Source organism: Brachionichthys hirsutus, chromosome 19 (assembly GCF_040956055.1).
Source record: "Brachionichthys hirsutus isolate HB-005 chromosome 19, CSIRO-AGI_Bhir_v1, whole genome shotgun sequence".
Lineage (NCBI taxonomy): Eukaryota > Metazoa > Chordata > Actinopteri > Lophiiformes > Brachionichthyidae > Brachionichthys > Brachionichthys hirsutus.
Genome location: NC_090915.1, coordinates 3007011 through 3026695, shown reverse-complemented (window position 1 = coordinate 3026695; position 19685 = coordinate 3007011). Strand labels below are relative to the sequence as shown.

Below are 19685 nucleotides of genomic sequence, written 5' to 3'. Positions count from 1 at the left end.
CATGGCAGGCTTGCGGGACGGTGTCCCTTCCGTTTCTGCGTTAAATGTTATTTAGTTTCATTTGGGGGGGGGGGGGGGTCGGCGGCGGCGCGCCTCTCCAAAACGCGGGGCGCAGTTGGGACTTGTCCCTCCTGATGACATCACGCGATTAGAATAAGGTGTTGAACTCTCAATCAGTCTAGTTAATTAACACACCGTGATGGATTTTAGATAAACACACAGTGCGTGTGCGTGTGCGTGTGCGTGAAACAAAACACCCACCTTTTGTAACGCACAGAATGTAGAAGCGGTAAACCCACCGGATAAACCGGTAACCAGCCGCGCAGAGACGTGGAGACGAGTTTCTAAAAGCACCGAAACAGACATTAGAGGCCCTCAAATGTTGAATTCTATCAGATTAAACTCCCTGCGATGCTTTTTTTCCGAGGCGGGGGGGGGGGGGGGAACTCCTGCAGTCGAAGGACGGTCTTTGAATGCAGCAGAACAAAGTCTGAACGACTTTCCACGTCGCCACGTTTTACCAGTGAACGCACCAGCGATCGATCGGCTTTAAATCGGTAACGCGGTAATTATCGCGATAATATCGCCACGCGTTCCCCGCGGCTTTCATGCCGGTTCTGCAGATGAATCCTCCCGGTGTTACCTTCCCTTCCGTCGTTTCCTCCCGGTTCTCGGCGGGGGCTGGAGCAGACCTGGTCGCGAACGCGCGACTTTAACCGGATGGAAAAGTTTCTCCGGTGCTTGCTTTTAATAAGCGGCGGGTCTTTCAGCGCTCCGGTTCCATGTTTCGACCCGGTTTCATCCGGGTCTCGGCTCCGACAGAGGTCGTTCTGTTCGCAGGTGTCGCCGGAGTCGTGTCCCTCTCCTCCGCGGGCGTCTCCGGTCCAGCCCCCCCCCCCCTCTCTCACCGGGGACGGGAGCCGCTGGAGGGAGGCAGGAACGATCCCTTTGTCCCGAAACGTTTGAGAATGGATTCTCTGCACGGTCCACTAAACCGAATCTAAAGGAACGGCAACGCTCATTTATGAGCTGTTTGTTTGTTTGTTTGTTTGTTTGTTTGCGAGATATCTCAAAAAGTTGCTGACAGATTTTGATGACATTTCCTGCCGACGTGGATCTCAGGCCAAAGACGGATATATAAAAATTTGAGTTTCATCTACGCACAGATGTTGATTCTACGACCTCAACACTGCGAGATATTTTGCCCCTAAAAATCAAAAGGCGTGAAAAGAAAGAAGAAAACCAAACAGCCTCAACTTCTGGGAATTTAAAGTATTTATTTGGAGATTTGTTTTTTTTTTAGCTATTCTTATATAAATATCCATCAATACATAATCGGGTTGTGGGTAACGCCGGAGCCTATCCCAGCAGGCTATGGGCGAGAGGCGGGGCACACCCTGGACAAGCCGCCACTTCATCGCAGGACCACACACACACACACAGACAGACAGTCAGTCGCGCACACACACCTACGGGCAATTTGGAGTCATCAATAATAAGTTGCGTGTTTTTCGGTGGTGGGAGGAAGCCGGAGAACCCGGACAGAACCCACGCAGACACGGGGAGAACATTCTCGCAGAAAGGCCGCGATTGGGATTCAAACCTGTGGCCTTCTTTGCTGCGAGTCAACAGCGCAACCCACTGCGCCACCGTGCTGCCAAAATGATAAATTACTAATGATAAACAGGAGATTTGAAATTGCATAAAGTAGGATTCCAGGTTAAGGAAACAGATGCGAGGAAGTCGTCGGTGACACCGCAGAACGTTCCGCTGAGGCGAGTGGAAGGAAATTAAAATAATTTGTTAGGTGTGTTCTCCAACTTTACGAGGCCTCTCTCCAGTTTATTACGGGCTGCGTCATCGTAAATGCATTGTCATCACAGTTTTAAGCATTGCAAATGAGCTATACTATAACCATGATCTATAAAACGTGTGATTTATTTTATGATTATGGACACCAGAACTGAACTGTGGCCTTTAATTAGGCTAATAAAGACAGCGAGGAGAGTGATCGTTCCGCCCCATGTCAGTGTTTATGGATTTCACTTCATCTATAAGGCATCTAAACTCAGGATGCACAGCGGATGCTAAGGTCGAGACGGTACGGGTTTTTTTCAATGCTCCTTTGCCCGGACGGAAATCTTGGGGGGGCCTTCAGATGGATCATAAGAACAAGCAGATGTTTGACAGAAGTGGCAGGAAGATTTCCTGCAACAATTTTGCAGAAAATTGCAAACAATTTTAATTTTAACACAATCAGCAGTTTGAGTTAACGGAGAGTTCCCTTCAGGCTGTGTTGTCTAACTTAACTTCTGTCTACCCCCCCCCCCCCCCCATTTTACTGAAATACACAAGCATTCTGCCATTTTAATATTAGATGCCTTATATAGATGAAATTAAGAATAAATCATTCTGGAACCAAATAAAGGTCCTCTGGGGGGGGGGGGGTGACTCATTATCTTTGAAACTGTGGCGCCACCTAGAGGCATAAGTATGCCAATGAGTAAAAAAAAGGGCACTAACGCGCAATACTGCCACATAGTGGAGGCTTTCTAGATAACACGCCCCATACGTCAGCTTTAATTACATCTGTCTGTCTGTTAGCAACATAACTCAAAAAGTCACAGACGGATCTTGATGATATTTTCAGGCCTTTTAGCATATTTTTCTAAGGACATTTTTCTTTTAAAGTAAGCAAAGATAAATGAAAAATGTGAAATTGTAGTAACTATTAAGCCAAATAATTCTGTAGCCTCTGCTCGAGCTCTTCATTCAGCAGCTTCTTCCGCTGCAGCTCTTCAAAGACAGACTTGAGACATTCCCTGGAACGTCTCTCCCGATCCGTGGCATTCCGTAATCTGCGGTCAAGATCTTCCACCCTAACTTGAGCCTCGACGAGTTTCCTCTTCAGGCTGTCGGGTGAGGATGGAAGGGCATAGAAATGCTCCACAGGTTGATGGTAGGTACGCCGCGCCGATTGATCACGTGACGCATTTTCCACGGGAGCCGTATCGGCAGCCGCTCGTCTGGACTCGGCTGTCGCACGTAGGTTTTTGACCTTATCAAAGTGAAAAGAAACCGGAACTAAAACCAAAATAACAAACCCAAACTTTCATATTGGTGCTCAATTTAACTAGCTCAGAATATAATCAGTGATTTGATGAGAAATGGAAGGCCGGACCAAACATTTCTGGTCAAATCAAACATGATTACATTTTGAAATTCTTCTCTTTGGGCACCAAAATAGATTTAATAGCAGGAAACTAAAAAAATATAGGAAAGGGCCAGTAGAAATGAGGTGCTTATAGAGGATGTCATATACATTGACCTGATAACATACTTTAATGTTATCCCTGTTCCATTGTTTTAATGGTTCCGTCCAAAACTAGTTTAAATCTGGGAACGTACCGAATCAATATGGCAGCTGCCGTCATGAGGCGTCTAGCGTTAAGATATCGATTTACGGGTTCTTACACACAAAGAACTCTATTATAACATCGGTCGTTATCAAGATTGCCTTTCAGATAAATAACATAAGACACATTTTTAAAGTTGGGCAGCCCCCCTACTGTAATTAAGTAGGGGGGCTAAGCCTTGGCACATTGCTTTGGCTCTTTTCTCTCCAGTTTTTTATATTTGTTGACGGTCAGTTATAAAGCTTCTCCATCAGTCCTTCGTATTTATTATGACAGGGTGAAGTGGAGGAGAGTATTACTAGTAGAGCTCTGTAAATGAAGCTATTATCTTCATGTGGTTGGTTGCTACGCGACACGTAGCTACATACCTGTAGCACGTGTTCTGCGTCCGTGTGTTCTGGTTCCACGTCTTCTACTGGTCCGGCTGCAGCGGTTCCGTCCTTCGTACTGGAACGCGTTTGTCTTTTGGCTGACTGTGTGAAACACGCAAACACATCTGTAATCAAGCAGCACTTTACAGGATCCTAAATCACTTTAGTTCCAGTCGTGCCGGTGTAAATACCTGTCGACCATGACAGAATTGTTTTGGGGCTTACCTTCGGACGTCCTGGGAAACTAAAGACGGATGGCACCGCGCCATCTCTGAGATGAGACCGCCTCATGGTGCAGTTGATGTCTGATGGACGGAAGTGCACGCTGCACAGGCGCGCGTTGCTTGTGGGCTCGCCATCTCTCCTGGCACACGCCTTCACCCACTTCCGGTACAGATCTCCGTGGCCCGTCTTGTCTGGGAACCTGAAAGCAACAACTTCGATTGCCTCCAAAAGCTTGGGATCAAGACACCGTGATCTGTTTATTACGAGAGATTTGTACATGCGACGTCATTAAACTGTGTTTACATAGATTACGTCACATGCGGCATGACATGAGACTGTATAAATGTAAATGATTAAACATTAATTAGCTTCTTGCTGCTATTGAACTAGTAGTTACTAGCCATAGCTCAGACGCTGTCACACTGGGGTGGTACATGCATAGGAGCCATTATAAGCAGCCCTCACTAATGATAACAAATGACATAATATGAACATTACTTACTTGTGGAAACTGATGCCGTGCTTTTTGGAAACTTTATTCCTGTAATTGTAGCAGTTATAGGCGAAGCATTGCAGTCCGGTGTTCTTTAAAGTTCGTTTTCTTTTGCCGTTCGGCTCCTTACTTTGCTTCGTCTGCCCCATGTTAGAAGTCGTTTTTGTCATTTGTGTCACTTCCCACGGGAGTTCACTGCATATTTAAACCACAGATACCTTAATATTATGAAGATATTTGTGGTTTTCAGATACAGCTCGTAACTTCCTGCTTTCCCAGAGCGGTCTCGCGACGTTTTGTGGGATACCGGAAGGGTAAAGAGGGGACGTAAATAAAGGTTGCACTACCGAGTGCGCATGCGTACATCTGTCAAAACACCGACAGATGAGGAGCAAATAACCCAAAATTCTTTCTTTCAAATGGAATAATGTCTTTTCGAGTAGGCCAGTTAGCATCGTCCGCCAAAGGATCTTAACGTTACACGTAATGCGAAGCATTACCGGATACCGGAAGGGCAAAGAGGGACGTAAATAATGGTTGCACCTTGCCGCGGAAGCGACCGAGTGCGCATGCGTACATCTGTCAAAACACCGACAGATGAGGAATAAATAACTCAAAATTATTATTATTTTAAGGAGAATGATGTCTTTTCGAGTAGGAAATTTATTTATTCATTAATAGCTTCTCGTCGTTTGGTCAAACGTATTTTTAGGGTGTGTTGCTAGTGGTACATAAAAAAAGGCAGCAGCTACAATGGTAATTGACAGCTAGCATACAGTTGTCAGGTTAGCATCGTCCGCCAAAGAATCTTAACGTTACACGTAATGTGAAGCAAATTGTGTTTACAACACAAAAACAATCTGGCTTTTTATTGCGTCTCCGTACCCGTTCAGCGTTCAGCGTTCAGCGAGCAGAGGATGGATACCGTCACCATGCTAGCCTCGGATGGAATGGCCGAGTGTAATCTGGTTTCTGATGACATGGAGGGAATCTGTGTAATGCCGGATTTGGGTGCCATCAAGACCGAGCAGTCCATAGCAGACGACCCGGGCACCCAAAACGTGGCCATGGGCATCAAGTTCATCCTGCCCAACCGCTTTGACATGAATGTTTGCTCCAGATTTGTCAAGTCGCTCAACGAGGAGGACAGCAAGAACATCCAGGACCAGGTGAACTCTGACCTGGAGGTGGCTTCCGTTTTATTCAAAGGTAAGAACCGCGTTTGAAGTTCAACGCGTCGTGGAGGTTGTGATTCTGAGTGACGCGTTTCCTGTCTGTTTCAGCCGAGTGCAACATCCAGACCTCACCTTCCCCAGGTATACAGGTGCGTCACGTGTACACGCCGTCCACCACCAAGCACTTCTCCCCCATCAAGCAGTCCACCACGCTCACCAACAAGCACCGCGGCAACGAGGTTTCCTCCACGCCTCTTCTGGTGCATTGTAAGTTCCCCTCCTTTTATTAAAATGGGTATAAATCCTGAAGTTTTAATAATAATCAGTTCATCTTTTTTATCTTTTTTTTTTTTTTAAGCTTTGTCCATTCATCAGCTCGCAGCTCAGGGTGAAATGGTGTTTCTGGCCAGCAGGATTGAACAAGGTAGGAATCAGGTGTAATAAATAACTTCATAATGAATAATTTGCTCTATAATAATAATAATGTCAGAAAACAATGGATTACATGTTTGATCGCTGTCACATCCGATCAATGCATCAGATTTCACTAGATGTGTTTAGCACAGTCGACGGACGGTGCTGAGAACATTCACGGACGTCGCGCTTTTTGTCTGTCGTCTTATTTTTACCAGAGACCGTGATCAACCTCCAGGATGAGGAGGGCTTCACCCCGTTGATGTGGGCGGCCGCACACGGACAGATCGCCGTCGTCGAGTTTCTGCTCCAAAACGTGCGGAGAAAACAAAACTGGGATGTGTGTTTCAAAACGTCAGTTACTTGAGAGCGATGATCTTTTACTTTACTTGGCTGCTCTTTATCGTTCTTCGTCGTAGGGCGCCGACCCCAACCTGCTGGCCAAAGGCAGGGAGAGCGCGTTGTCCTTGGCCTGCAGCAAGGGATACACCGACATCATGAAGATGCTCATCGACTGCGGCGTCGACGTCAACGAGTACGACTGGGTGAGGAGCCTTTTAGACGCAGCTACAATAAGAGAAGATTCTTGTGTCCCGCGAGTCCATGTGGAGGTTCTGTGGGTTTCAGAACGGAGGGGCGCCCCTGCTGTACGCCGTCCACGGGAACCACGTTCGCTGTGTGGAAATCTTGTTGGGTGAGAGGAGGAGAAGAACAAAAAAAAAAAACACTTCCTGTGCAGGATATCGGCCGTCTCGTGTAATGCTTCGGGTGCGTTTGCCTGCTTCCCAGAGAGCGGTGCCGACCCCACCATCGAGTCGGATGCTGGATTCAACGCGATGGACATGGCCGTGGCGATGGGTCACCGGAATGGTACGCCTGCTCCAAATACAGGCGGCAAATGGAAGCCTTTTATGTTGATTCTCGGTTCAGATTTGCTACGCAGTGAACCCGACTGTTCTGCTGAAAACAGTTCAACAGGTGATGGAGGCGCACCTGCTGAAGCTCCTGATGGGGATCCGCGAATGAGCTGCGGCGGCCGAGGAAGAGGAGCGCTGGCGTGCATTCCGGACGCAGACTCGCTGATGACGGGACACTTCTTCATCCGGAGACGGCTCGACGACGACGGCCGTTTCTTGGCGTTGGCGGTGTGAATTTATTTTACCATTAACCCCTTTTTGAACTCTTTCAATCACGTTGAAGTAGCAGACCTGACCCGAGTGGCTTTCACTACGGCCCAGCATGCATCCTGCTGCTACATGTGTGGAGCGTTAGCGGCTAGCGTGGGCGTTTGTTCCTTTAATCGTTACATTTCATCGCTCCATCCATGTTTTATAAACGTTGTAATAAACCCTGCTAATTACACATTTTCTGTAAAACATCACGTTTTTCATCAGCATGTTTGTGATGCTGTTCTGAAAACCCGGCCCGGATTGTGTTGTGTTGTTGTTGCCGTGTTATTTATTTGAACATTTTGTGATACCGTTCTTTGAAGTCTGTTTTGTGTGTTGTGATGTTGATGTGCTGTGACCTCTGACCTCATTTAAATGTCCCACAAGGTTGTGGTAAAAAAAAAAAAAAAGAAGGTTAACACATTTGTAGTAAAAGAAAAGTTATTTGATTAAACAATTCATTTAAACCGCTTTCATCTGTGTTTTATGCAGAGAATACACACCTACCGGTATATGAAGATGCGATATATTTTCAAAAAGTCTTGGGAAGTGAAATCAGGAAAATAAAAGCTGCAAAAATTAAATAAAACAAATCTTAAATAACGCTCATAGAATCTATATTTAAAGTCTGGTCCGCAGCCAACGCTAGCCGCTCTGTGCTGTATGCAAGGCTTAATGCTAACGTTAGCATGCAACGCTAAAACCGACGTGATATTCGCTCAGAGAAATTTTCCAAAAGATTGCAGAAAATGAACTTCAGACAAGATATTTAAACATCAGGAGTGATTGTGAAACTGTTCGCTCATGGCTTAAAGAAATATGACAAGCTATATAAAGTATAGTTTCTGTTTCTACTCGTATTTAACGCATATTTCCAAACCATTCTTCCTGAGATGAACCTCAACCTTCACGCACTGAACGATCCACAGAGAGGCGACGCCAGATGTGAGAATCAAACCCAAAGGACAAAGAAGCGGACGTTTTCGGCCATTTATTGACAGTAGCGGAAGTTTAATTCTATTCACGGTGGCTTGAGCGAGGCTTCAGCAACACGGAGGAAACGGATGAACGGCGGGAGCCTGAAACGACAGCTAACACACGGCTGGAATGAGTCCTAAATACTGCTACTGCGTTTAATACTTCAGACTATTCTACAATATTCATCTAAATAACTCCATCAGAGTCTGTGAGTACTTCGTTCAGGTGCTGCACATTCGTTTGTGTGTGTGTGTGTGTGTGTGCGTGAAGCTCACAGCCAAATATCTGGTACAATTATCCGCCTTTCTGAGTACTTAAACTTTTAACTTTCCACTTCCGGAAAGAGGAAAATGTCTTGTGCCCCCGAAAACAGTCCCGTCAAGTCTTTGCTGCTCCACGGAGACGAGAGACGGTCGTTTAGTTCGCCTCGTCCTTGGACGCCTCGTCGAAGTTCTCCACCAGATCTGAAACGACGAAGGAGGACGGCGGGAAACTGAAACTCGGACGGGAAAGGTGCGTTTATCTGTAACGGGATAACAAGTGCAACGCCATCCCAGCTCAGCTCCCCCCGCCCCCCCCAAAGAAAAGCAAACCCCAATTTAAGGATCACATGAACAATGAACGAGAGATTCAAACAAAGCCGGAGCGTCGCACCGACGGATCCCCTTCCCGTGACCCCCCCCCAGAAAACAAACCCGCCGCCATCGTTTAACCCGGAGGACTAAACGCTTTGTGGAGGACGGCGCCGACGAGTCAAATCATCCCGAGACGTCCGGAGCGCTCACCTGGAACGTCGTCGTCTTCTTCTTCCACCGTCGCTATCGGCACTTTTCCATCTGCAGCTGTGAGACGAGGAAAGAGGCGTGAGACTCTCACGGGGGGGGGGGGGTTAGACGGCCGAACGGGAGGCGCGCGTGACCGACCCTGTTTGGGCAGGGCCTCCGCCAGCCTCCTCAGGCTCGTCAGGCTGTCGGCCCCCAGCTGGTTCAGGATGCCTGGCAGCATCTCGGTCAGCTGCTTGGTCTCGGCGTGGCCGGTGATGGTGAAGGTGTTGGCGGCGAGCGAGGCCTGCACTTTGGGATTGTTGAAATGGATGACCGTCCCCTGGTTTGTAAACATGTTAACCTGCGACAGGCGGGAGGTCGACACCGTTGGGACGCGTACAAACAAACAAAAAACAAACAGGCGGTAAATCGCAGTCGAGGAGGAGACGCCGAACTTGCCTCCTCGATGCCGGAAATGTTGTTGACCCCGAGTTTCTTCAGGGAGAACTGTAGCTTCTTGTCGTCTGCGGTCGCCGTTCTGTGGACGACCTTCTTCTTTCTGCGAGCGCTGCCCTGTGGGGACGAGCACGCCATCGATGGGATCGATTCTCAATGGCTGCGGCTACAGGGAGTAATCTGTAGATTATATAATCCGCTGCTCTTTGTTGCCTGAATGTTGCGTATTAATGCCACGAGGGCCCGGTTGGGAGGGGAGGGGCCAAAGGCGGCTGATTGCAGCTCTACCTCTGAGTTGACAGCAAGGGGACAGGGGGGGGGGGGGGGGGTTGACATTCTCTGCCACATAAGGAAAGCTTAAAAAGCAGCTAGTAGCAGTTAGCATACAACTCCCTCTAGCCGTACAGCGTTACGGGCTAGCGTTACCGAGTTGGACCATTTATCTCTTCGTCTTTTCAGCGTCGCTGTTCAGGCGGTTGTAACCGGCTCCACCCCCCCACCCCCCCCGGGGGGGGGGTTGTGCTGGTGTGCTCTGCCCCAACCGCCAGAACAACCCCAGGCCGGTGGGAACACAACAGCCCAAACGCACCGGGGTTATCTCATCACGCGGCTTCGAGGAGCTTGGACGAACCTCGAACTCAACCCGGCTGAGCCGCCGCGCGAAGCCCTGAAGTCATCAGCGCAACGACTCAGACAAGATCTCCCCAGCGTAGCCGCCGGCGCCTTTGAATTAATGCGTGCGTGTTTGCACAAGCTAACGGCAAGAGAAAGGCATCATTTGCATATTAAATACAAAGGTGATAATAATCAGACAACTATAAAGACGGTACTCATCCAGGCCGAAAGCGTTGCAGTGGAACGCGTCGGGCTCACCCCCCCCCCCCCCCCCCGGGGGGGGGGGGGGGGTCCACCCGGGGGGTCCACCCGGGGGGGGGATGCATTCGTCACACTTGGGTTAGCCTTTTTAGTCAAATGTGACTCAAAGCGCTGCTTTTATAACTTAAACATCAGCATACGGAGAACAATTAGAACGACGATGCCGTCATTGATTTAACAACCCCTTTGCTACCCAGCAGACCATAATAATCATGTGCTATTGCAAGACAGAGAAGAACTGGTGAGCGTGTGTGTGTTTCGTGAATTACCTTTCCGCCGATGCGGACTTGTGCCTGTAGCTTAGCAAGTTTTTCTTGATTCATGATTGTTTCTTTCATCTGGAAAGAAAAAAAAAACCCAAAAGATATAATATATAAATATTTTTTACACCAAGGTGAAGATTCATTCATCGATTGATACACAGCAACACCTCGACATACGAGCGGAGCACATCGACGATATTGTGTGCACCGTCCAACTCTCTCTCCCGCCCTCCTCCTCACACCGCACTCCGCTGTTAGCGCCATCGTCTGTCTCGAAGTTAATCCCATAAAAAAAAAAAACGCATTTTATATTACAATAATTGCTTTCAGTTATTTTTTATGGGAAAGATTTAGTTGATTTGAGTTACGAGCTCCGTCCAGGAAACGAATTATACTCGTAAGTCAAGGTATTCCTGTAAATCGTCTTTCCATTCTGGATGAACGCGTTAAAGCAGACGCCTTCGTCTTCGTCTTCGTCTCTGACCCCGCGGTTCATTCATGAGCTCGTAACTTTCCTCGCGTGACGACTGCACGAATTCGGTCCATTCTCGTGCTGATTGGACAAAGTGATCTCACTATAAACACAAGCAACGATGTCGGGAAATGGGAACCAGAAGCGACACGGTTTTCAGGCGCTGGGCGTGAAGGATGGCGCTCGAAGGAAACAAGATGGTGGCTCCGTGACAGAGTTTTGGGAAATGATCTAATCCAAAGTACAATTTGGGAACGCAAACACCGAGCGCAGTTTAAACGCGTTTAAACGTTCCTCTTCGGTATCGGAAAACCTCCCAACTGCAGTAATTGAAACGTCGCCGTCTCCCGTTAATGTCTCAGTCGTGCACATATGAACATCTTTCCTTACGAGAACAACCTCCCGTTCTCACGGGATTAAAAAAGACACCGTTAATCAGTGTTTTGTTTTAAAATTGGATTTGCATTCTCACATGGGCCATTGTTTGTGAACCATGTCAATTAATGTAATGGCCTTGGTTAAAATGACTACTCTGAAACACCTCGAGGCTGAAAACGCAGTCTAATTAATCCCAAATGATCACTCCCTTGTTTAACTAACCCGCCCTGTAACCGCGCACGAGAACTGTGGAGAGAGTTGCGTCTGGGGCGACGTGCGAGCGTGCCATCCGCTCGGCCTCCGTTCCACAAGCGCGCATCAGGAGAAAGACAACAGACACACAAACGCATGTAATAAAACGACAAAACTAGACTCCCTTTCAGCTCCTGGAGGACATAACATCGCAGATTTCACAGAACTGAAATGGCCTGCAGAAGCGCAACTGACATCAAACTGTCAAATAATGCATCTCTGGAATAAGGCGCACTCACAATTCCTCCCCTCAGGAAAAACCTTTCAGTGAAATTATTTTACCACTTCTCTATTGAGTACTTGTTATATTTATATTGCTGTTTTAAATGTATTGCACATTTAGTTGTACTATTTCACCTCTCGCTTTGACCTCTGCCGCTGCATATTTTTGGCTGCTAAGATGTTTCTTATGTTTATTTTTCCATTGAAAGCCGATTAAACGTAATTTCGCTCGGCACTGCCTGAACGACAATAAAGCGAACCTTGAATTTTTGCATTCGCAGTTCGCAGCATTAGCTTTTAGTTTAGCTGCAACAAAAGGTAACAAACCGCCGCTTCAACAGCAGCAGACAAAACGAGATAAGCTCCAACATTTATCTGACTAATCCAGGCGACCATTACAGCGGAAAGAGGTGCGGTTGAGCTTTTATGCGAGGACTCGCATGCTAACATTAGCTAACGCTAGCAGGTAGCCGGTAGCAGGACGGCCTGTCATTCACAACAACACAGCTGTCAGTGCGGGTACCGGTTACCGTCAAACCCCGGAGGATTCGGCCACCGGGCCAGAAAAGGCTTTCGGTTACCTCTTCGCCGTCGGACCGGAAGGAAACGGCGGAGGGAAGAAGGTATTTAAAGTCCTCACTGACCTGTAAACTAACAAGCAGACACATGCGAGTAGCAAGATGGAAGAGGAGCGGAAGGAGGAAGTGACGTAGGAGGAAACGACAGGGATGTGGGTGCTTTTCCCCCCGAGGTTCAGTCTCGCAGGTAGCAGGTCCCTGAACCTGCACAAAAACACACGGTTGCAGGTTAAAGGTGGGGGAAATGCCTGGTAGACAAGATATGCAGCATTTAATTACGTATTTATAAGACAACTCAGTCTTTTCAAATGTCTTAATAACGTCCAGAAGACATTCGAGCAAATTTGTGGGGCGTGATGCACCTCCTGAGAGGGAAAGAGGCGTTTCATTAAAGATCAGTGGTTCAGTGCCCTACTGACAGAACTGACGAGAACTTTTGGGCCATATTTATTTAGCCACTTTCTTTTTATATGGAAAAAGGAGACAGTTTCCATTGTGCAACAGTCTAATAATATTTGACAAATGATCAGATCATACTGCAAAATGGGAAAGCACAACGATAGTTCTGTCATGTGAACTGCAATTTAATCGAGCCATTTTTTACCCAATTATCTGCTTAACTTGTCCACTGTAGCGTCTCAATGCAGTAATTTTACATATTTATGATGTTTTGTGATGAAAATGCACAAAGAATGATCCATTGTCTCCATTCCTTACAAACTGCAACATATAAAAGCAGATTTTGTCCATCATATTCAGGCTCTATCTCCCTTTTAACTTGTCTATTTGCTGCAGAGAGTGTAATTAAGTAAAATGTGATGTACTTGGGTCAAACTTTGAGATATAACATCTGTTTCTTCCTCTACCTTTAATCCAGTATATAAAACTACATGTTATTTGATGCGAGTTTTTGTCTTGCAGGTAATCTTTGCAATTGATTGTGAGTTTGGAGGTAAGACCGATACCTGTCTTGTGGCTGTTCAGCTTTATAAGTGTGTCAAATGCTCTGGTACTCTGGTATAAATCATTATAAACATGTAATAAATGAAGTTTTTATTTTGGAGATGTTCTGTATATTAACTAATAAATTACAATATAAAAAACCCACTATGGTAGTCATTTGGGGTTGCGTTCCTGAAACCCATGCAGGCATGATAAGGACTTGCTTTTTTGAGGGGGTTCTTCTAGATCACATTAAACTGCGGTTCACCAAATGTGACAGAAAATATTTGAAATTAACACTCTTAAAGGCCCAAAGTCTCCCCTTCAAAACCACGACCATATAAAAGGCAACACTTCATTTCGTGTATTTCTGGAGTTAAAGGCCTTAAATGAGGTTTAACAGCCATACAAACGTAAACCTTTATAATTAAGACACGTTTCCAATTGGATCAGCAGACGGTTCTTAACCCAATGCAGGCTTAAGGCTGCTTCTTCTTCTTCTTTTTTTCCACTTCGTCTCACGAAAAGCCCTCCAGTCGGCCTCGCCTGTCCCGCACGTGATTCACGTTAATCACATGCCCCGCAGAGCCTTCCTCAGACGGGCCGTTTCGGTGTCGCTCTCGGGGGGGTTGTTGTGAGGGTAAGGAGCCGGTTGGCTCCCCTCCGGCAGGGGAAATCCCTCGGATCGCCCGGAGACATCGTAGAAACGTTTTGACACACATGCTGATGTTTCAGGTGTCTCTTAATTCAGATATAGTCTCTCTCTCTCTCGCTCTCTCTCTTTTTTTTTTTTTTTTTGTATGAGGACTTCATTCTGTTTTTAATAAGTCTAATTCATAATTCAATTTAATTCTGCAATTTCGTTGTGATGAGATTCTATAAAGTGGAAAATAACATAAAATCAACCTTTAAAAATGTCAGCAAATCAAGTCTGGAGCGTCAAAGTAAACTTCTGATGTTGACTCAACGTGCACCATTCCTTGGCGTGCGTTTTTCAACTTCTTTTCGGGGAAGTTTTATTTTAATTGGTGAGCAGTTTAATTATCCTGACGAGCTAACACATAAACCATCGTTGATGGGGCTTATAGACGCTGATGTCAATAGCTGGAGGCCATCGATTTGATTAGAACAACAGTTTCGACATGAAATCGTCTTAATCCTGCGTGTTAGCAGCGCTGAGTGCTTCAGGGTTTTTTTTTTTTTCTTTTTTCTTATCTCATCAAAAACTAAGAAATCTATTTCCATGAAACGAGAGTCTAACTTTGTCTGCTTTTCTTGTATTTATACGCAAATTAAAACCCAATAATCAGTTTGAGCTGCATCTAAATTATTGAGCCTATATTTGACAGAGCAGATTTGTCATTTTAACCCGTGACAATGGATGAATAATCATTTTTCAAAATTCGTTAGTGCATAAACTGAATTTTAGTTATTTATTCTCCTTAATTTCTACTACATTTGGTGTAGAAATTTAAAAAAACAGAGGCAGGTAGAATTAATGACTTTATGTAAAGTAGATATCGGTTCTTAAAACGACTAGTTTAGGTGAAGTTAGTCCTTAATTCCTGTCTGCAGTCTGGGGTTTTAATGTGTGACAAGTTCACCGCTAGATGGCGCTGCTCAAATGGTAACCTCTAAAATGTGACCCCCCTCCCTCAGAATAAACAACCGCAGGGGTCTATATTTTATTTTATTTTAATTGGAGGACTTTTCAGCTAGTAGTGATAGTAGTTAGTGATTAGTAGTTTGGGTAAAGTCATTTTTTCTTTCGTGATTTTATAAAATTGTGTCACATTTTGGTAATTTTGTGACGCTTTGCGTGTTTTCCTGAGACATTTCGTGCTGTCTCCAAATTTACAAGCAACACGGAACTGTTCAGGATGAAGTCATAATAAAACACATTTTATATTTGGATAGCCTGCGTATAATTACTTAGCAATTACATATAATAATAGCAGTAAAACCTGAATGACCCAACAAATTATCTAAAATAATTATTTGCTAAATCATTTTAATAGACGTGTTAAACATAATCCAATTTACATTTTACAAGCTCACGCTACAATGAAACGGTTTTATTTTATTACGCAGACCTTTTTATATATTTATACATTTATTAATAGACTCTGGTGTATAATAATCATAACGAGAAGAATAATTCCACCTTCCGAACTCGATGAAATTAAACACAATTCACAGAAATGTCCATCCATGACGCAAACAGAGCAGCGAGCTCCATGCACGCTCGCTGCGGAGGCCGCCTGTGCGCGGAGCTCGCGTGCTCTGCGTGCTCTGCGTGCTCTGCGTGCTCTGCGTGCTCTGCGTGACCCGTGACTGATTCGAGTTAACAGCTGACTCTTTTCCATTACGAATGGCTCGCGGATAATCTGGAATAACTACCGGATCACGCAAACTGAGCCTCGGATATACCGCGCAGTCATGCAGCCGGAGAAAGTAGTTCTCTCGCCTAAAAATATCTCCACAACGACCTTATGTTTGAGTCGCTATTATAAATATTAAAGCCTAATTACGCGGGTTATTAAAACACGGCTAGACATCCGCCTCCACACAGGAACAGCCTCTCAGAGATGCTTCTTATCTTCGCATCTATTTCTGAAGGGCTGGAATAAACCCTTCCGATTGGACCGCAGGCCGCAGCGACTGACCACTAAAAAAATGACGTAGGCCGAACCGAAACCGAACTTAAATGAAAAACACTCATTTTCAAAGACCTTTTTTTTTTCTTTTTTCTCCGTCTTCTCATTTGCCTCGGTGACGTCGCCCCCCCCCCCCCCTCCCACTCCCACTCCCACCGTTTACCCAACCCACGTGACGGACGCGGCCGTATAAATAACCCCAGAAGGTCCGCCCCCCCCCCCCCCCCCCCTCCGCGACTCAAGGTTTGGACCTTTCGCAGGTTCCCCGGCGCATTTCTCAGCCCGACACCGGCGGGACCGCGACTGATAGTCGGTTCTGATTAAAAACCTTTGAAGACAGATGGAAATAGCGAGAAAACGGGGGGAGATCTCTCACCGCTGGTGACACGTGCTCCCCCCCCTACCTCCTCCTCATCTCATCGGAGTTTCTGAAGAGGGAGGCGCAGCGCAGCCTCCCCATCGTCTTCCTCTCCTCACACCGGAGGGCACCGGCGCGCCCGAGCCATGACTCTGAGCTCCGAGATGTCGGATGCGTCCATCCTGTCGGAGGAGACCGACATAGACGTGGTCGGCGAAGGGGAGGACGGGGACCCGCACGACGGCATCCTCCTGGCCGGCTCTCCTCCTCCTCCTCCTCCTCCTCCGTGCCTGGACAGCTCCACCTCCTCCAGCGATGCCTACAAACCGGCGGGCAAGAACGCCGCGGTGAAGCCCCCGTACTCCTACATCGCCCTGATCACCATGTCCATCCTCCAGAGCCCCAAGAAGAGACTCACCCTCAGCGAGATCTGCGACTTCATCAGCAGCCGCTTCCCGTACTACCGGGAGAAGTTCCCGGCCTGGCAGAACTCCATCCGGCACAACCTGTCCCTGAACGACTGCTTCGTGAAGATACCGAGGGAGCCCGGAAACCCCGGGAAGGGCAACTACTGGACCCTGGACCCGGAGTCGGCGGATATGTTCGACAACGGGAGCTTCCTGCGGCGGAGGAAGCGCTTCAAGCGGCAGCAGGCGCAGGACCTGCTGCGGGAGCGCGGCGGCTTCGTCCCGGCCGCCGCGTACGGATACGCGCCGTACGGCTGCGGAGGATACGGGATCCAGTTCCAGTCTTACCACACGCACTCTGCGCTTTTTGCCTTTCAGCAGCAGCAGCAGCACCACTCGAGGCATTCCCACGCACACGCGGGGACCGTGATCCCGGCGCCCTCCCTGATGGCCCCCAGCGCCACCTCGGACTTGGTCAGGAGTCGCTTTTACCCGCAGCTCGGCTCCTCCAGCGCGCAGGCGGCGGCGCAGGCGGCTCCGGCGCACAAGTCCGGCTCTCCGGCGCAGAGGTCCCCCTTCTCCATAGAGAGCATCATCGGTGGGTCGCTGAGCGCCTCGAGGACTTCTCCGGTCTCGGTGCAGGCTTTATCGTCCTCTGCGGGGGGCTCCCCCGGAGCCGTTTTACACCCGGTTGAAAACTTCCCCAAAAGAGTTGTCAGCGGTTCGAGCAGCTGTTAAACCTTTAACAAGAAAATTCAAGAAGCTATAAGATAAAAGAAACAACAGCAAAAACACACAAAACACACGCTATTTGAAGGTAGGCTTATTTTTGTATGTTTATTTGAAAGCATGCAGCTGATTGATGGACATAAATACACATTCTGTGCCTATATTCACGCTGTTTTTAAAAAATATATATATTTATGTTCATTTTTGGGGTGTGACTCATCGTCAACTTTCTTCCGGTCACTGTTTAGGACGTCTCAGGATAATAAAGACCAGGTTTTAAACGATCACGCGGTTTAAAAAATAAATAAAATCGGTTTAATAATGTATATTTGTGTCAAACACATGTTTTTATTATTAGTGTGGCAAATCAAACCATTTTTCCGCGGTTTTGATTTGAATTTTGTATAAAAACAACACAGATATGCAGTGTGTGTTTACTTCAGTAATAAAATATTGTACATTTTTTTGGAAAGTATTGTGTAATTGAAGTGTGATATTTTTTCACAGTTTGTTTTTTCGACAAGAATAAATTTCGTTTGGGGGAAAAAAAAAAAAAAACCTAAAAAAAACCCGTTTGTTTGGAAATAAATTTGTTAAATGACGTTGCGCCTCCGGGGCCCGTGCGCGCGGCTTCCTCAAAGAGCGAGTCATGCCAAAAAAAAAAGTTCATGTTCGAAGTTATTGTGACTCGATCGTGTCTTTATGTTTGGATTGTGCAAACTAATCAGCTAAACTCCCCAAACAGGATATACGCAGTGGATTTGTGCCAAAGGTGCTCAGAAAGCGTGCGTAATGCGCATCCGATGAGGACAGGCATGGCCTTTCTTGCACACTGTATAAAAGCAGGTTGTGCGCGTGAATACCTGTACTTTAGGACATGCGCACAAGAAGCCATGCGTGTCTACACCTGACCTGGTCGTTAAACGGTGGTGCCAACAGGAAGGCGCCGGCGGGATGAGACCTGCATGCAGGCCGGCGATGACGTCAGCAGCTGCTGACCCCAGAGAAAATCATTCAGAATTTCTTTTTATCTTTCTCGGCCACGATGTTTGCAAAGCGCGTGCGTGCGTGTGTGTGTGCGTGTGTTTGTCGTGGATGGCTAAATTGGCGCAGCGCTTCGTGGAGCCAGTTCACTAGGCCACGGGAGAACCGCTGTTGCGTGATGATGCAACACGCAAGGAGAGACAGACAGGCGCGTTCACACCGCAGGGAAAGAGGTCACCGGCGTGTTTACAAATAGCGGAAGGAGAGGCAAGCGCATTTCATGCTATGAGACGCGTTATAACGCCTTTATAGATGCGCTGAGCGGTGCAACAGTGAATTTTATTTTAGGATATTAAACAAAGGTGCGCGTTTATGTTATACGAGCCTGTCATAAACTCACGTTGTGTCGTTTCACGCAAAAGATTTAAACTTTCTCCAATAGTTTGTGATGCGTTTACGGCTCTGTGATAATCTGCGGGATTTGGAAGGGGGCCACGCCCAATTTACCTTTGTCTCCACGCACGCGTTTTGCTCCGGTATAGTTGCTAATGTGTCTGCAAACCTGCGTTCAGAAAGAACGGAAGCGCTTTAAACATAAACCCTGACGCTCACGCGCGGCTGTTGCGTCATCTGACTTTTTGACGCACAAATGGTGCAGATGTAATTAACAACAACAATAATGATGACGATGATAGTGTAGCAGAATAATAATAATACTTTCTCGATGTCTGCAATACAAGAAATATATTTTTTTTTAATGCAACATTAATAGCGGTAAAGTTTATTTAATTATGACTCATTATTTATTGAAGAAGAAAAGTCCATTCAGCATCAGCAGTATTTTTTTTTTTTTTTAAAAAAAAGCTCTTCTCATGAATCATGAGCCTCCAGCCCAGTTAGCAGTTTATCCTGCCGGGTCAGGGGTCACGAGGAGAGGGGATAAAGCACAACACTCAGGCCCAACATCGGGCATTCACGGCTGGCAGAATAATCTGGAATTCAAAGGAACTCTGGAGACTTTGGGTACTTTAGTTTTAAATTTAGGGCCTGCTTGAGCTCGTCATTCAGGCCGCCTTCAGACACCGAAAGTCTGATCATGACCTCAT

General features: G+C 46.7%; 4 protein-coding genes across 6 annotated transcripts; 2 read left to right on the top strand and 2 right to left on the bottom strand.

Annotated features, from left to right (window-relative positions):
- Positions 1–2324: 2324 nt before the first annotated feature.
- LOC137908708 (THAP domain-containing protein 3-like) lies at positions 2325–4770 on the bottom strand. The gene is made up of 4 exons (XM_068753129.1): positions 4515–4770; positions 4013–4211; positions 3785–3889; positions 2325–3058 (listed from the first exon to the last, which is right to left on the bottom strand). The coding sequence occupies exons 1-4, from the start codon at positions 4673–4675 to the stop codon at positions 2732–2734; spliced, it is 792 nt and encodes a 263-aa protein (XP_068609230.1). The 5' UTR covers positions 4676–4770; the 3' UTR covers positions 2325–2731.
- Positions 4771–5092: 322 nt separating this feature from the next.
- Positions 5093–7728, top strand: ankra2 (ankyrin repeat, family A (RFXANK-like), 2). The gene is made up of 8 exons (XM_068752864.1): positions 5093–5714; positions 5789–5947; positions 6039–6104; positions 6313–6410; positions 6514–6639; positions 6722–6788; positions 6884–6964; positions 7065–7728. The coding sequence occupies exons 1-8, from the start codon at positions 5423–5425 to the stop codon at positions 7118–7120; spliced, it is 945 nt and encodes a 314-aa protein (XP_068608965.1). The 5' UTR covers positions 5093–5422; the 3' UTR covers positions 7121–7728.
- A 489-nt stretch (positions 7729–8217) lies between these two features.
- Positions 8218–12608, bottom strand: btf3 (basic transcription factor 3). 3 transcript variants are annotated; one of them, XM_068752644.1, is made up of 6 exons: positions 12569–12608; positions 10607–10675; positions 9465–9578; positions 9165–9366; positions 9027–9083; positions 8218–8705 (listed from the first exon to the last, which is right to left on the bottom strand). In XM_068752644.1, the coding sequence occupies exons 1-6, from the start codon at positions 12590–12592 to the stop codon at positions 8659–8661; spliced, it is 513 nt and encodes a 170-aa protein (XP_068608745.1). In that variant the 5' UTR covers positions 12593–12608; the 3' UTR covers positions 8218–8658. The 3 variants fall into 3 exon arrangements, with proteins under 3 accessions (XP_068608745.1, XP_068608744.1, XP_068608746.1); XM_068752643.1 differs by having other exon boundaries at positions 12506–12605; XM_068752645.1 differs by lacking the exon at positions 12569–12608 and adding an exon at positions 12455–12552.
- Positions 12609–16605: 3997 nt separating this feature from the next.
- foxd1 (forkhead box D1) lies at positions 16606–17604 on the top strand. The gene has a single exon (XM_068752998.1). The coding sequence runs from the start codon at positions 16606–16608 to the stop codon at positions 17602–17604; it is 999 nt and encodes a 332-aa protein (XP_068609099.1).
- The last annotated feature ends 2081 nt before the right edge of the window (positions 17605–19685 follow it).